At 44.2% G+C, this 18,812-nt stretch overlaps 1 protein-coding gene across 1 annotated transcript in view; it reads right to left on the bottom strand.

The window, feature by feature from the left end:
• The window catches only part of LRRC1 (leucine rich repeat containing 1), a 297,188-nt gene that overhangs the window by 21,140 nt on the left and 257,236 nt on the right, over window positions 1-18,812 (bottom strand). Inside the window, exons 10-12 of the mRNA XM_068281386.1 lie at window positions 9,555-9,638; window positions 5,613-5,728; window positions 208-380 (exon numbers count right to left, since the gene is read on the bottom strand). Coding sequence (XP_068137487.1) covers window positions 208-380; window positions 5,613-5,728; window positions 9,555-9,638 — 373 coding nt within the window. The remainder of the gene's footprint in view (window positions 1-207; window positions 381-5,612; window positions 5,729-9,554; window positions 9,639-18,812) is intronic.

The raw sequence follows: 18,812 nt of genomic DNA, 5'->3' as shown, positions 1-18,812 counted from the left end.
ATCCAGTTATCATTCAGGAGCAGATGGAACATGTGCACATGATACAACTTCCTGCCTGTCAGATTACCCGTCGATCAGACAGAAAACTTAATCGTGTGTACCCAGAGTAAGGGTTTCTCTGGTGTGCTGGTTTAGTAGGGAAAGTATATGTGATGTGTAAGTCATGTATAGAAATTGTTTAGGATGTAGACGGTCCACAACACTTACCTTGTCCACTAGTTTCAGAAGGCATCTGCGGTAATAATACACATGTCAAGATCTTCTCACCGCTCTCAGGATCTACATCTGTCTGGAATGTCAGCAGCGGCTGGGACTGATTATCCGATAACCATAATGCCTTTAGTTTTAGTGACGTCAAAGATAACGGTAATTGGGATAACCTAAAACACAAAATCAAACCTTTTATCTTAGTACATTACTACATTTTAAGAATAAACCGGCAGCTTTACTATATTATTTTACTTGGTCCGGCAATATACTGCAAACATCACTTATTATTATCTTAGCATAATGGATCTTTACAGTTTTGGTGATCAGCTGCACCATTTACATGTAATGAAGTGTTGCTGCATATGAACATTCAGAACGATGGTCATAGTTCCGTTTCTGTTACTGAGACGTCTAACTCCACCCCCCTCCCGATACACATCATGCAATTCCCACTTCTGATTCTACACAAGCAAGAGATCCATATTTAGATCTGACATCGCTACATACAGGTGATTTTTTTTAACTATTTCCTATCATTTTTCCAATGAATCAATGTCAATTGAAAATTGGACATACAGTATATACTCCAATATAAGCCGAATTTTTGGGGAAAAAAAAATGTACCAAAAGTGTGTTTATTTGGCTTATATGCAAGTTATGTGTGGGGATGTGTTGGAATAGTTACCTCTCCTCGTTCCTGGCAGCAATTTTCACTTCTCCCATGCAGCTCTCCTTGCCAGAGATCCAGGTTTCATGTTCTCACAGAGAGCCACTTCCTATTTTTCCTGCAGTTTTGTACTCAGCCACTAGATGTCAGCAGCAAGCACAAAGCTGCAAGGGAGACCGGAAAGATGGCTGCCCAGAGACCAGAAGACACTGAAGCCTGGATTTCTAGCTAGTACAGAGCTGCATGGTAGATGGGAAGCAGTGTTACCAACCGCCCGTAAATTTACGGGCAGCCCGTAATTTTTTATACAAATTAAGCTGCCCGTAAATTCCGTAAGGAATTCAGCAGTGTCCGTAAAAGGGCGGCCAATCGGCCGCCCGCTCTGTTGCAGGACGACAGCAGCACAGTGGAGGAAGAGCTGTGGGCAGCGGTGGAGAAGGGGGGCAATCTCCCCCCCCCTTCTCTCACCTTAGTGCTCTCCCTCCCTCGCTGACTGTCCCCCTCCTGATCTAAGTGACAAGTGGCTGGCAGTGGCGTTTGGCAGCGGGCGGGACTTACCTTCCGTCTCGCTCCTGCGCCGGAAGTTCTGCTGCTCTGGTCTGTACCAGACCAGAGTAGCGGCAAATCATCCCGCGCCGGCGACGAGACGCAGGTAAGTTCCGGTCGCTGCCGCCTGCCACTGCCAGCCACTCGTCACTTAGTTCAGGAGGGGAGAGCGAGCGAGGGAGAGCACTAAGGTGAGAGAGGGGGGGGAGGGATTGCCCCCCTTCTCCGCCGCTGATGCCACAGCTCTCCCTCCACTGCGCTGCTCCCCTCCTGCTTTGGGGGGTCACCTGGCTACCCATGGGAAAATATACCTCTGGCTACATCTACTGGGCACATATAACCCTGGCTACATCTACTGGGCACATATAACCCTGGTTACATCTACTGGGCACATACAACCCTAGCTACATCTACTGGGCACATACAACCCTGGCTACATCTACTGGGCACATACAACCCTGGCTACATCTACTGGGCACATATAACCCTGGCTACATCTACTGGGCACATATAACCCTGGCTACATCTACTGGGCACATATAACCCTGGCTACATCTACTGGGCACATATAACCCTGGCTACATCTACTGGGCACATATAACCCTGGCTACCCATGGGCACATATACCTCTGGCTACATCTACTGGGCACATATAACCCTGGCTACATCTACTGGGCACATATAACCCTGGCTACATCTACTGGGCACATATAACCCTGACTACATCTACTGGGCACATATAACCCTGGCTACATCTACTGGGCACATATAACCCTGGCTACATCTACTGGGCACATATAACCCTGGCTACATCTACTGGGCACATATAACCCTGGCTACATCTACTGGGCACATATAACCCTGGATACCCATGGGCACATATACCTCTGGCTACATATACTGGGCACATATAACCCTGGCTACATCTACTGGGCACATATAACCCTGGCTACATCTACTGGGCACATATAACCCTGGCTACATCTACTGGACACATATAACCCTGGCTACATCTACTGGACACATATAACCCTGGCTACATATACTGGACACACATAACCCTGGCTACATCTAATGGGCACATATAACCCTGGCTACATATACTGGGCACATATAACCCTGGCTACATATACTGGGCACATATAACCCTGGCTACATACACTGGGCACATATAACCCTGCCTACATATACTGGGCACATATACCCCTGCCTACATATACTGGGGACATATACCTCTGGCTACATATACTGGGCACATATACCCCTGCCTACATATACTGGGGACATATACCTCTGGCTACATATACTGGGCACATATATCTGCTGGCTACATAAACTGAGGACACTGGCTGTTTGCCATTATGTGCATTTACTGGTGAAATGCTGTCTCTTATTATGTGCATTTACTGGTGAAAGGCTGTCTCTTATGTGCATTTACTGGTGAAAAGCTGTCTCTTATGTGCATTTACTGGTGAAAAGCTGTCTCTTATGTGCATTTACTGGTGAAAAGCTGTCTCTTATGTGCATTTACTGGTGAAAAGCTGTCTCTTATGTGCATTTACTGGTGAAAAGCTGTCTCTTATGTGCATTTACTGGTGAAAAGCTGTCTCTTATGTGCATTTACTGGTGAAAAGCTGTCTCTTATGTGCATTTACTGGTGAAAAGCTGTCTCTTATGTGCATTTACTGGTGAAAAGCTGTCTCTTATGTGCATTTACTGGTGAAAAGCTGTCTCTTATGTGCATTTACTGGTGAAAAGCTGTCTCTTATTATGTGCATTTACTGGTGAAAAGCTGTCTCTCATTACGTGCATTTACTGGTGAAAAGCTGTCTCTCATTATGTGCATTTACTGGTGATAAGCTGTCTCTCATTACGTGCATTTACTGGTGATAAGCTGTCTCTCATTACGTGCATTCACTGGTGAAAAGCTGTCTCTCATTACGTGCATTCACTGGTGAAAAGCTGTCTGTCATTACGTGCATTTAGTGGTGAAAGGCTGTCTCTTATGTGCATTTACTGGTGAAACGCTGTCTCTCATTATGTGCATTTACTTGCCATGCCCACTTTAGTCACCGCAAACTTCCTCGAACATGTTGCCCCCTACCCATTTGACTGCCCCCTCATATGTGCCAGTCTAGAACCGGCCCTGTACCCCTGCCTACATATACTGGGCACATATACCCCTGGCTACCTGTTCTGAGGACATCTCTCCCCCTGGCTACCTGTTCTGGGGACATTATACCCCTGGCCACCTATTCTGGGGACACCTATAGACCTGGGGCTACCTATTTTTGAGGAACCACTGCTGTCAGATTAAATGTATTTTGGGGAACTGCTGCCAGATTATGTGTATGTTGGGGGAATCGCTGCTGCCAGATTACATCTATTTTTTGGGAACCACTGCCATATTATCTGTATTTTGGAAGAACCTCTGCCAGATTACGTGGATTTTTGGTGAAATGCTGTAAGATTACATGTATTTTGGGGGAAGGGGGGGAAACACTATGGCAGAGCTCAAACTTCCCTGGCAGACCTTTCACAGCAATATTAAAATCATGTATATTTGGTTCCACCCATGACCACGCCCACATTCTGTTGCGTGGCCATGCCCACATTCTGTTGCGTGGCCACGCCCATTTTTTCAACGTTTTGTCAGTAAAAAAAAAACTTTTGTCAGTAAATTTTTAGGTATTTGTCAGTAAAAAATAACGTGAAAGGTTGGCAACACTAATGGGAAGATGGACGCCTGGAACGTGGAGTGGTAGCTATATGTACACTGCACAGCACTCTGCTGAACATACAGTACATACACGCTGCTGAACATATAAACCGTGCATCATCACATACATACACTCTGCTGAAAATACAGTACATACACTCTGCTGAATATATAAACCATGCATCATCACATACTTACACTCTGCTGAAAATATAGTACATACACTCTGCTGAATATATAAACCATGCATCATCACATACTTACACTCTGCTGAAAATATAGTACATACACTCTGCTGAATATATAAACCATGCATCATCACATACATACACTCTGCTGAAAATACAGTACATACACTCTGCTGAACATATAAACCATGCATCATCACATACTTACAACTCTGCAAGCATGCTGCACTCTGCATCACATGCACCACACAGGGAGAAGACTGGGGGAAGACATTAGGGGGGGGGGGGGGGGGGGGTCTGCTTACCTGCGGATCACACATTCTTTTTTCAAGGGCTAAAGTCGGTCTGTTTTGGAGGTCAGGAAGAGATTTGGTCGGCCTACATAGGACAGCTTAGGGCTGGTTCACATGGACGCTTGGCGGTATAGGCCGGCGGTATAAGTTCGGGACTTGTCGGCTAAACGCTCCCATTCAAGTGAATGGGAGCGTTTAGCATTGCACGGATACAGTCAATTGCGCAAACGCGGCGTTTTAACCCCGATTTTCCCTGTCGTTTCAGGCGACCCTAGTTGGCGCATGTGGCGTCCAGGGTTGCCTAGCCGCCTTGGCTTCATGAAAAAATGCTGATCGCGACGGGAAGCTGATGATCGCAGTACCGCCGTCCCCTTACGAGACGTCACTGGACAACGCGGCTTCCGGCCACCAGAACGCCGCCTGCCGTCAGTGTCAAACAGCCTTTATACACAAGTATATACGTACACACAAAGCAATGGCCAGTATTGCAATATATTTTCCAGCCTGTATGAGCAGCGGATTTTAAAATCAGTCACAGGCAATCAAAAGGCTGTATACTTTTTTTTTTTGCCCGATTCAATCATCTACTCAATTGGAGAAAGATCTGAAAGCTGTGCTTTCTTACAAAGGAACCGTGCACTCCTTCAGCCACTATTGTTATGCTAGAGTTTCATACTGCAGGTAGCAAAATACTACATTTGTTTTGACTTACATGCAGTTTATGTTGGGAAACTGATTGTGAACTTTAATTCTGATCACAATATATAAATGTCAAGTATAAAAAGTAAAAGGATTGCTGTTTCAGCATTTCCATTATGAACACTTGACAAGGTGGGACTCCATGAAACAAAAAGGGCTATGAGAATAATTTATACAGCAAGCAGCACTCTTTGCAGAATAGCCTGAACTCGTTGATAATTATGACTTGTACAATGAAATACTGAAAACCATGCAAAAAAAAATAAAAAATGGAGAGAGCAGAATGTCACCTGTTCCCAGCAACATCCAAGACGTGGAGTTCAGTAGCTTGTGAAATTTCTGAAGGAATTCGTGTCAGACGATTTTCCCGCATACAGAGGACAGTAAGACTGGAGCAACCACCAATCTGTAATAATTACAACAAATTAGCACATAGCCACTGAGTGAAAAATATGAAATCTGCTATGCTAGTGAATGCGTGACAGTGTTGTATGGACCCCTTATTAGCACATTACATGTTAAGCACTACTGCAAATGCACAGCCAGCTTTCTCTAGCAGAGCCAGCTGTTCCTTTCCCTATAATGTCACCTGCTTTTGGCTGCAGAAATAAAAAGGTTTACATAAAAGAACAGCTTTAGTCACACACTGTAGAGGTTAGACTTCCTACCAGTTCACTGTTGTGTTTAGTAGATGGTCAGTTTTTCCATGCAAATGTAATGCATATTGTATGAAGCAAATAAACAATGGACTAGCGCATTGTCCTTGTCCTTAACCCACATGCTGGATGCTGCTCTATCATGCCCCGCCCCGTAGTCCCTCCTCCCCTCCCCATTAAACCGTACACGCCACTTGACTGAAGCTGAGCAACCTGTCTGTACAGTGTTTATTACTTGCAGTATTGTCATAACAATTAAGCCACGATTGTTATGAGCAGCAATGATTGTGTGTGCGTATGCACTGTTCGTACGTTCTGCTTACCAGTGGGATCACAAAAAACCCTGCCACACTAGGCAGTCATCTAATCAGAGATAAGCGAACATGACATGTACAGAGACAGGCAAATGCCTGCATGTAAAATCAATACAATGTTTTTGGCACCTCCTGAAGATGCTAGACTACCAAGGCAGCAATATATCAAACTCCACCATCAATGAGGGTTAGTCAGCTAATTCAGGACATAGATGTCAACAACCACATTTGCTCACACATGCCAATCCCACCAATACCGCAACCCGCTTGCTCTGCTGTCACGCTGAGCTCTGACCCCATGATCACGGTGAGCCAATCACAGTGATCACTGCTTGTTGAGAAGAAAAAGTATCTGGTGCCCCTCAGAATTAGATTATGAGATGTGTTCCTCAGGATCAAGTAGCCAGGAGTCAGCCTGTTTTCTCCTGTTTTTCCCAGCAGAACTCAGTGCTCATGTGCAAGGGTCAGGCTGGGCTCCACTGAAGCGTGAACTGAATAGGTCAAGACAGAAGCTACTGGGGGTGGGGCTGCAGGAGTGGCATTCAAATTTCGGACAGTCCCACCCAAGTCTTATTAGTGTTCAAGAACCTCCCTTGGGTCTCTGGTTCCCTCCCACAACTATTAAACATACTAGTAAGTTAACTGTTTTTCCCCCAAAACTGCTCTTGAAATGTGTGAGCCCCACTGAGAAATACCGTAGTTAGTGATGTGAGACATCCTCTGCAAAGTTCTGCAGAAAATTGATGCATGCTATATACATCTTTAGCATACTGTATAAATATAAACAATACAAGTAAAACATACCTACTGATCCTGTGACTAATCCACAAGCACACCTGCCAGGAAATGAAAAAAAAATGCACTGCGATATACTGTAGATACATATATTCTTTTTTTTTTTTTTAGAGAGAATTAGTATTTTCTGTTCTGCTACTTAGCAAATGTAGCAAGGAGGGGCGTGGCTTTCAAGCTGTTGCTTTGCTTATAAGTAATGTAACAAAATGAGCTCTGTGTTGCATCTGTTTCTGCATACAGTTTGTATTTGTAAAAATACCTCTCAGTCAGGAACAGCTGTTCCTTCCAATAGGATAATCCCCTCCTTATTTGAGCTGATCTGTCATCTCTCTCCCTCTCTCCACACAGGCTGTTTTGCAATAGCATTTCCTTCTACACATACTTTGCTCATCAGTGGTTGAAAACTTAGAACAATGGCATTGTCAGTGACTCATATGAAGGAGGTTGTGTGTTACATTTTCTCTCACTGAGTTAGCTGCCTGGTAATTTAGGGAGATTCCTAGCTAGCATAATGCAGCTACTCCTGAAAGAAGGGAATCTTTTTTACAAAACAGCCTGTATGGACTGATGGCAGATCAGTCAACAACAGGAGGGGTATTACTCCATCAGAAAGTACAGCTGATAAGGGCAGGAGCAGCCAGATACTGTAACATGTCCTTTCTAGTTCCTACTACAGTATATTAGAACAGTACACTTTTGATACAGTCCCCTTTATGTTACATATTAACCTGCCTGGCGTTCTGACTCCCGCAGCCCTGGGAACTTTTTGTGCATATATTTTTTTTGATCATGTAGCTAGCCTAGCGCTAGTTACATGATTCCCCCCTTCCTGCTTCCTCCCTCCCACCCCTCCGATCGCCGCCGGCGCCAAGACCCGTCCGGAAATCCCGTTCTGAACGGGACTTCTTTCAGGGCTTCCACCGCGCCATGGCGACGAACGGAGTGACGTCATCGACGTCGTGACGTCACAGGGACACAGGGAGTCCCGATCCACCCCTCAGCGCTGGCTGGCACTAATTGGCCAGGCAGTGCACGGGGTCTCGTCGGGGGGAGCCTGTATCGCGGCGGATCGGCGGCGATCGTGTAGGACACGCAGCAAGCAAAGTGCTAGCTGCGTGTTTAAAAAAAATTATTCAAATCGGCCCAGCGGGGCCTGAGCGGTGACCTCCGGCGTCTCTCGTCCAGAACGCTAGGGAGGTTAAGCAGAATTGAAGGTGGAGGAACCTCATCCACTCCCACCCACCTTGGACTTGCAACTTTTTCAACATTGTGCATTCTGTACATGCTAAAGGATTTTAGTTGTTGACCAGAGATAAACGATAGGCGAGTTAAGGCTAATTTAGGCTAATAACCTTCTCACGGTTACACATTGCAAAGCACAGAAAGCTTGAGATGAACACAGCATCTAAGGGCCTGAGCACACCCTTGCCTACTTCTGTGCATTTTTCATCAATGCATATCAGTCTAACATTGCCGTGTTGCTGAAAAATGCACAAAAACTTGCAAGTGTGCTCAGGCCCTAAAGTTCTGTAACCTCCCTAGCGGTTCTCCCGACCCAGGCTTTGGGTGAAAAAACATGCTGCTAGCGGTAATCCCAAACCTGGTAATTCAGCTGATCGGTGGGAAACTGCGGGGGGGGGGGTTGGGTGCACGTGGCCCGACTGCGCCTGCGTCAACTGCCTGAATTTCCTGGCCACTTAACAGAGGATCCAGGCCAGCCCAGTAATTTGGCCGGTTGGTGCAGTCCAGCCGCATGCGCTCCCCCACCCCCCCCCTTGTAGCCGGGAGCGCGATGCAGGGCGTGTGCACGGCTGGCATGCTCAGTTCCCCCGATCAGCTGAATTACTGGGCCGCCTAGCGGAAGATCTAGGTGGCCTGAGAGGATGGCGAGGGACAGATGAGCCTGAAGGGATCGTCCAAAGTATGTGTATGTATATGTGTATGTGTATGTGTGTGTGGAGTGTATGTGTGTATGTATGTATATGTATGTATATATATATTTTTTATTATCTCAGGTTTACTTTAAAAGCTCCTTTATTGAGTAGTATTAAAATATGCTGCAGCTGTAGTCCAGCTAAAACTGTATCATGTCAATATAATTTTATGCAACAGAGGAGCTCATAATTGTTTGATGGTGCTGAACCACTTGTGGATTAGGGTTAGGCTGTGCAGCCATTAGATACAGAAATAGTGCTCAGAATTGTTCCATGGATACCATCTTTTGTGGAAACAATTATTCACTTTTCTGTCTATTTAAATGTAATGTCTTAATGTTAATCTCAAGTTCTTTTGGCCAGTCTAGAAAAACATTGGACAGGTGGCAACAATGATACCAAAATAGGATATCTTTTACAGTTCAAATTTCCAGTCTGTGATTGGCAAAGTGGACAAAGTCAGTAGCTTGTGGTAATTGCAATATTACTCTTGCACATTTTGTAAAAAATGGTTTCATTATCTGCTTGCTCACCTCTTTTGGCAAAGACATTAAGTTATTCCTATCAACGTTCAAATTGTTCAGCTTCTTTAGTTTCCCGATGCTTCTTGGCAAAACCTGATTAATAAAAAAAAAAAAAAGAAGAGCTTGAATAAATCCTGTGAGCTTTGGCCTGCAGAAATATGATAAGCAGTGAAAGAGACAGATGTTAGGAAATATCACAGAGTTTGTTTCTATCAATATCTCATTTCATCATCTTTGGACAGAAAAGGTAGTAACAGGATAACTATGAAACCTTTAAGCATGTGGTTGCCATATAGGAATAATTTCCAAAATGGGGAAGAATGATCTATTGTGCTCTCAGCAAGGCGGTGACTAGAGTGATGCGGCACCCTGAAGTTTGGTGACACTACTGGCAGTGGACCAACGAGGGGAATGGAGACGTAAACAGTGCCAGTGGGAGCTCCCCTCACTTAATAGTTGTGTCGACCATTTGAACATGTCCAGTCAGGTAAAAATTGGGGCTCAGTTTATTTTCCAGAATGAACCAGTTTATCTGCTACTTGAAAGACAGGGAAAAAACCGAGAGCCAAATCTGGTGTAGTACGTTCAAACAATGTGAAGAATGTATGTAAATACAATTATACTCACAAGTATGGGTCACCACACAGGCGACCACTGAAAAAACGGGTGGGGAGAATTGTAACCTGACCCCACTCAGGTATAAAAAGTCGCTCTCTATAGAAAGGATTCTGTTTTGGCGCCTCTATTATTCGTGTTTATTCAGTTTATATGCTAAAACATACAGGGCAGCACGGTGGTGTAGTGGTTAGCAATCTCACCTTGGAGCACTGGGTCCCCAAGTCAAAACCCAGCCAGGGCACTATCTGCACAGAGTTTGTATGATCTCCCCGTGTCTGCGTTGGATTCCTCCGGACACCCCTGTTTCCTCCCACATCCCAAAAACATACAGATAAGTGAATTGGCTTCTCCCTAAAATTTGCCCTAGACTAAAATACATACACTACACAATATTATGTGACAGTTATGTGACAAGACTATATACTCTGTACAGCACTGTGGAAGATGTTGGCGCTATATAAATACTAAATAATATTAATGATAATACAGTACTTATCTATGAAAACAAAAAATACAGAAAAATTAGTAGACACGTCACTAGAATAACTAAACTAAGTCTATTACAAAGTTGAGCACTGGTAGAACGAAGTTTTTGTTGCATGTACATTTGTTACAGTACAAATAAAGCTTCATGTGACAGAATATTAAAATCAAGCATTCTGCTTAGCATGTCAAACTGCTAAGCAAGTTCAGCAATAAAGCACGTGTGCCTGAGCAATTTCAGTTTTGTTTGAAGGTTGACACATCCTTATATTGTAGTCTCCCAGAATGTAGTGGGGGCCCAGTCACAGACCTCAACACTACTCGGCAGACTCACCCATCATCAATCATGGAGTACTCACAATGTCAGTGGCTACCACGCTACATTACGTGGCGCTTCCTTTTAACCAAGCCGATATTTCCAAGTGTGCAACATCCAAAGAATAGCATACCTACAGTAAAGCATGGAGCTGCTAGCACTGTGTAGTGGGGCATTTATCTGCAGCAAATGCCTGAAAAAAAAGCCTGCTGTCTTCTGGTCCTTGTCTACTACCACAACATCCTGTAGATTGCACAGTCTGGGGCTGGAAATCCCGTGAGCCCTTAAGGTGGCCATACACTTGTAGATTTGCAGCAGATTCGACCATCAGATAGATTTCTGGCAGATGCCTGTCAAGTCCAATCTGTCAGGAATCTATCTGATGTGTGCCACACACTAGGAACAGATTTTCAAAAGATTTCAGAATTAAATCATTTGGAAATCAATCTAAATGCATTATTGGGCCATTAGATCCAATGCAACTCTATGGGCCACCGATGTGCTGCTAGCAGCAGATCGACCTAGATTTTCCATCCTGTCAGATAGATCAAATTGATCGAAATCGTCTGCAAATCAATCGAATGGGGAATTTGATAGAATCTATTTCTGATCGATCGATTCTATAGAATAGATCAGTCGATCGCTCGCTAAAATCGACCAGTGTATGGGCCCCTTTAGTCTCCAAGATCTTTTGTAGAGTCTTTCATCTGGACATAGAAGTATTTAGCCAATATGCTATCCAGTTGTTCCTGCACATAATGCCAGCTACTGGATTAACCTATTTCGCAGTAACCCAGAGTCCGGCACGGGACGGAAATCCAAAGCTCAGAGCAGTAATCCAGAGTTGGATCCATTGGAGGTGTGGAATGTGCAGGGCTGCCGCAAATCTATCAAGCGGTATGATTTTTAGGGTCTGAAAGCTTGTGAAAAAATTGCACCGCTTTTAGAAGAAAAAAAATCTGGAAATAATCATACCGCCAGGAAGGTTTGTAAACCTTTCTTGCCTTCATCTTAGCCTGCTATGATGTGTTGGACTGCCTTTGAGGTCTCGATACGCAGCCTGCATCTTGGGACATGCAGAATATCTTTTCTTGTAAGGATCTGGTTCTTAGTTCTGGTTTTTGTCAGGGCTGTGGAGTCGGTACAAAAATCTTCCGACTGCAACTCTGACTCCTCAGGTTACGAAACCACAGACTGACTCCAACTCCAGGTACTCAAAATGGCTCAGACTCCTTAGTCTAATACTTACCAGGGCTGTGGATTTTGTACAAAAATCATCCAACTCCCGGCTCCTACGTTTATGAAATCACAGACTCCAACTCCGGGTATCCAAAATTGCTCAGACTCCTCAGCCCTGGTTTTTGTACTTCTAGAATCACTGTGCCACTGCGGTTTCAGAGTCTAGATGTTTTTAGCCATTGGTATCATACTGCCACCAGATGTCTAGTGACAGTGATGCAACCTGTAGCAGAATCTTGCCTGGTCACAGCATCTTGCCTGGTCACAGCTATTACTGTACATCATATTCCTTTCAGGTCTGCTGCTACCTCAAGCATAGCCTTAGCAGCTCTTCTTTCAGTGCCATCTTGCTCAAGCAATGGCTTTTACAATAATGAGATTATTATTATTCTTTTTTTTTTGCTGTTGTACACATAATTTTGGAAGGAACCACTGTGCTTGTGAGGAGCTTCCAAGTCTTCACACAGGTATCCACTATGCCCTCCATTGACCAGATTATCATACTAGCAGGGCATACATGTTAGTAGTGAGGATATCATTCTTCCCATTCAGCTGACTAGACAAGCAGGCTGTGGCAAAATTCGGTTTTGCCTGAAGTCAAAATTAAAAAGAGTGTTTGCTGGTTTAAATGGGCCTCAAGTGGGTTAACTTACCCTGGTCACCACCTCTGGCTGCAGTGCTTCACACCTCTCTACATCCTTCAGATGCTCCCTTTGTCTGCCTGTGAAGGGGGAAGTTTCGGGTTGATGGAGCTCAGCTTGGTGCACGATGGCAAGAGGCAGCGACCAGGGCAAGCCAATTCCCTTTCCTGTGTGTGTATCATTGCTTTATAACCAACCACTTTTACGTGCTCTCTACTAAGCATATATTGTACTTTTACCCTCTCTGCCTGTGGTAGCTATCCAAATACGTGCAACAAAGTTTGCTAGAAAGATATCTGACACAACTGGTAACATTTTGGCCAATAGCAACAGTGGCTTAAAGTTGCATACTGCATTAGAAATGCAGCGTTCTCCTTAGCTAGTTTTAGCTGGGCACTCCACCCAGCTATTTTGGGTGAGCGCACGGCTGTCGTCCTTCCACAAGCAGAAGAGTATCCAGGGCATGACAGCCAGGGGGCTCTAGCCAGGAGTTGAATGGAACTACGTGAAGGAGTAGTTTGGAACTTGTTGGCTGCTTTGCGACGCCCACTGCCTCTATGTGCAGCATCTTTACCCTCCTCCACAACGCCACCTCTACTTTTTGAGAAAACTAAGGAGCGCTAACCTCCCACAGAAGCTGCTGGTTAATTTCTACAGACTCACTATAGAAAGCGTTCTGACCAATTGCATGGCAGCCTGGTACAACAGCTGCACCAAGGCTACTAGAGAAGCTTTGCAGCAAGTTAAAACAGCAGAAGCCATTATCGGCACTGAACTACCATCACTGGAACTTTTGTATAAGACTCGCTGTACAAGAAGGGCCAAAAACTTTATCAAGGACAACACTCATCCTGGAAATGCCTTGTTTGAGCTCCTTTCATCAGGTAAATGTCTTAGATCAATCCGCATACAAACAAACAGACTGAAAAACAGCTTTTTCCCATCCGCCATAAACTTGATGAACTCTGAATCCTCTCTGAAATAATTAATACTGTGTAAAAATTGTTTAAATATCTGTAATACCTGGCATACTTGTATAATTTCTTCTCTTTCTACCTTTGTTATTATCACTATGTTTCCTATATGCACCGTGGGGTTGTCATGAAAAGTAATTTTGTTGTGTTACACAATGACAAAGTGCTTGAATCTTGAATCTCCTGACACACTTCACAGCACAGTGGTTGTTGAGGGAAGAGGATTCAGCAGCACATCAAAATAGCCCCACCTCTGACGGACCAGCAAGAAAAGCAGGCGATTTAAACCAATGGGAATGAGGTGGATCTGGTGTCTCCAGCCTTAATGACCAGCACAACAATGATGGACAGGGGACCAAAATGGATTTGTTTTGAAAAAACTGATAAGCTGCTGCATGGGGTAGAGCCAGTGGCAATTACAAGTGTGCTTATACTCACTGCTGCCCAGGATTGCCCTTCACCTCATTGCCGTCATGAACACTGGCATTGCTGCAACCCGAGGGATCTCCTCCCCCCTTTCATTTACATGGAAGGTGACCCCAGTAGTTCCAAGAGGGGTGATTGACTTGGCACTGTTATTGTGAGCAAGACCTAATATTATTACTTTTGTGTGGACTGACCATTAACCACTTCACCCCAAGGAGGTTTTTACCCTAACGGACAAGAGCGATTTTCACCTTTCAGAGCTCATCCCTTTCATTTGCCAATAGCTTAATCACTACATCACAATGAAATGATCTATATCTTGTTTCTTTCACCACCAATTGGGCTTTTTGGGGTTGATATTTGTTTTCAGTATTTTCTATGCATTTTAAAGGGGAAAACAAGGAAAAAATGAAAAAAAAAAATACACAATTTCTCCAATTTCATCCCCTAGATTTTTAATATAAACACTGCTACTGTACATAAAACCCACACATTTTATCTGCCTATTTGTCCTGGTTATAACAAGATTTTAATTATGTCCCTAGTAGAAAGTATGGTGACAATATAGTATTTGGAAATAAAGGTGTTTTGTTTTTTTTTGGGTGGTTATTTTAACTATTTTAACTTGCACAGGAATGCACGTGCACGGGCGGGAGCGCGCACAGCAGCAGCAGTGCATGACTTTTTAAAAAGTCCTGGAGCCATTAAGAGGCACCAGCAGGACATTTTAATACGTCTGCATGTCACTAAGTGGTTAAACAATAAAAGTAAAGTCTTAACAGTAGTGGAAATGAATGCAAGTAGCCGAGTCACTAGGCCATTGCTTCCTAAAGTTTGTCCCATTGTACTACTAATGTATATTCTAGATCTATAATATATATTGCATACATTTATAATGTAAAATAGGTTAGGTTTCCCCAGTTGTAAGGCAGAAATATAGGAAGGTCAGAGGCTTATCCCGCAAATTATGCTCGTGTTGGTCTCTCACTGGTACTGACAAATGCCGTAATCACGGCAGCATGTTTGTAGCATAAGGGTCCATCTGTCCAAGCAGGCAAAGATCTGGAGCACATTGTATTGTCTGCATTCCAATTAGGATGTGTTCAGGGAGAGACACAACACTATGTTGTTGCCTGCATAGAGGCAGATGCGCTGCACCTATTACCTCTCCTGACAAATGCACCTGCAAATGGAAAGTCTCCTCGTAAAGTTGCAGCACTATGCTGCCTGCAGAACATCGAAAGCTCAGCTGCCCCCACTACTGTAAACATCACATCTATATGTGTATCTAACACACAGCTGCCCGCCGACAGCTGCTGGGATATATATATATATATATATATATATATATATATATATATATATATATATATATATATATATATATATATATATATGTGGTACTTATCTGTTAGCCGGGCGCATCCGGCAGATGGCGCTAATTACTATTCCCCCTCCAGGCCGCCATGGATAGTAGGGAAAGATGCAACTCTGGTGGAGTTTTGTCGCCACCTGCGCCCGGCTAACAGATATATAGATATACTGTATTTACTCCCCAACATAAATTTACCATATTCACCCCACCAAGATACTTTTTGATGCAGCCCGGCTGGAAAAAAAAAATCTGCAGAGAACACTGAACATGTGATGCATGCAGTACAGTGACTATATGCCACTGTAAACACGGCTGTTGCCTGGTTAATGTACAGCCTGCTGTGTGTTACTCTGACAGGACCTACAGCACGACACCCAAAGTGAAGATTAGCATATTTTTAATGTAAACATTGCAGCCTCCTCAGTACCACTACCACATGTTTGTATGGGACTTGAATTTAAAACAATGCATGTTAAATTTACCATTAACTGCACTGCACTTCACTTTACTTTGAGTGACCAGTTTGAATCCATAGGAAGCTCTTGAAGAGCCTCGCCTCAGAGATTTGCTGAACATAATTTATTCCATACTTAATCCATGCACCACTGTCCAGTAGTCTGAAAAAGTTCTGTAAATGTACAATACCCTGTAAGGGGCTGTTAGAGTAATTGGAAAGCAAACAGAGCATGAAGTTATTGTTTGCTAGAAGACTTCTTGTTATAACAAGAAACACTCTGTGATAGTGTAACAGAATGTCTCTGAATACACTTTGCCTTCTTAAAGCGGGATTGTCATCATAAAAATCAAATTTCAACAGCAACTGGTCTGAGTCTATTAAGTGATAAAGATGCTAATCCTGCATTCAAAACTGTCAAAACTTTTTCTGCTGTTATGATTTGGAGTTAGCACATATTTTAGGAGCTCTGGCCCTTTAGTAGCCAGTGCCAAACAGTTGCGTGCTGGGGGTTCTTTTTATCTAGAATATATTCCTCCTCTTCCCTTAATTTCCCAGCCTGGCTGCTTATCTAAAACCTGATGCTCTACTCACTTGTGTTTACAAGCAAGGCTGAGGTGACTCAGCGATTGGAGGAGAAAAGAAAAAAAGTTAAGGGAAGAATGACATCAGTATTTAGCCTCAGCTGTGGGCAAAAGACATGGTTCCCACCAGGAACAGAATTCTATTAATTTACTAAATAAAATTCACTGAAATCAAAATGTGGACAGTACAATAAATGTGTTATTTAAGTCGATCAAGTTTTTATCTACCTATATATGCGTTTTGTTTTTCCTGGCATAGTATGGCTAATCCTGCTTTAAAACCAGAAACTTAGCATATATTCGGCTTTTGGCAGGAAGAAGCTACTCCCATGATAAATCACTGTGGCTCAGTGAGTGAAATTTGCAAATCATTCCTTTACATCCCTGAAAAGCCAGGCATAATGCCAGAACCGCTTGTTTAGAGCGTGCCTACAGTCTATTAATTTTACAGAGCAGTATAAAACAACCTGCAGACAGCTGTTTCAGACTGATTTTGCCTTCATTAGTGTAAAATATGGACTGATCTGGCTCTACGGTTAGGACTTGAGAGATTGAAATGTGAAAAAAATAAGCACTTAGGTCATAGAGAACCATAACTACTAGATTTTGAAAAGGGGGGGGGGGCATTTTTAAACCTTGTGGTGTTTGAGAAAATTATTAAAAATTCAAAGAAAAATGTTTTTTGAATGTGTAAAATTACATTTTGCTGCAGTACACTGAGGGCACAGGGGTAGAGGTAACACAATGTGTGGACAGAGAGTGACACTGAAGGCAGGGGGAAGAGAGGTGACACATTGGGGGGAGGGGGCAGAGACGTAAACTGAAAGCAGGGGGAACAGAGGTGACACATTGGGGGGGGGGGGGGTACAGAGACGGAAACTGAAAGCAGGGGGAACAGAGGTGACACATTGGGGGGACAGAGAGGGACAATGAAGGCAGGGGGAACAGAGGTAACAAAATGTGTGGACAGAGAGTGACACTGAAGGCAGGGGGAACAGAGGTGACATTGGGGGGATACAGAGGGACACTGAAGGCGGGGGGAACAGAACTGACACATTGGGGCGAAGGGGGCAGAGAGGGACACTGAAGGCAGGGGGAACAGAGGTGACACATTGGGGGGACAGAGAGGGACACTGAAGGCAGGGGGAACAGAGGTGACACATTGGGGGGACAGAGAGGGACACTGAAGGCAGGGGGAACAGAGGTGACACATTGGGGGGACAGAGAGGGACAATGAAGGCCAGGGGAACATAGGTGACACTGGGGGGACAGAGAGGGACACTGAAGGCAGGGGGAACAGAGGTGACACATTGGGGGACAGAGAGGGACAATGAAGGCCAGGGGAACAGAGGTGACACATTGGGGGGACAGAGAGGGACAATGAAGGAAAGGGGAACAGAGGTGACACATTGGGGGGGACAGAGAGGGACAATGAAGGCCAGGGGAACATAGGTGACACTGGGGGGACAGAGAGGGACAATGAAGGCAGTGGGAACAGAGGTGACACATTGGGGGACAGAGAGGGACAATGAAGGCCAGGGGAACAGAGGTGACACATTGGGGGGACAGAGAGGGACAATGAAGGAAAGGGGAACAGAGGTGACACATTGGGTGGACAGAGAGGGACACTGAGGGCAGGTGGAATAGAGGTGATACATTGGGGGGACAGAGAGGGACAATGAAGGCAGGGGGAACAGAGGTGACACATTTGGGGGGGGGGGGGACAGAGAGGGACAATGAAGGCACAGGGAACAGAGGTGACACAAAGGAAGACATTGGAGCCATAGAGGGACATAGCGGAGATACAGAGGACAGAGATGGCATAGTGTTTCAACTTATGGACAGATTCAGGTTAAAAACAAACCTACAGTCCCTATCTCGTCCATTAAATGGGGACTGCCTTTATTGTTAATTTTGTATATATGCAATACACAGTCTAGATTGAACATTTCAATCACAAGAACAACAGGAGAAATAAAAGGCATATTTTGTGGCATATTGGGCTCAATTCTGGTAGCGTTTAGTAAATAATTACCTCATGGAATTGGGTTTACCTCATAAGGGAAATCAACTTTTGAATTCTGGTAGTTTAAATAAAGTTTTACCTCATGTAATTTCATGAGGTGATTCATGTGGTAATTTTCTACTAAAAATGTG

The sequence above is a fragment of the Hyperolius riggenbachi genome, chromosome 4 (assembly GCF_040937935.1).
Source record: "Hyperolius riggenbachi isolate aHypRig1 chromosome 4, aHypRig1.pri, whole genome shotgun sequence".
NCBI classification, from domain to species: domain Eukaryota; kingdom Metazoa; phylum Chordata; class Amphibia; order Anura; family Hyperoliidae; genus Hyperolius; species Hyperolius riggenbachi.
Note: the sequence above shows the minus strand (reverse complement) of the source record. Positions and strands in the feature narration are given on the sequence as shown.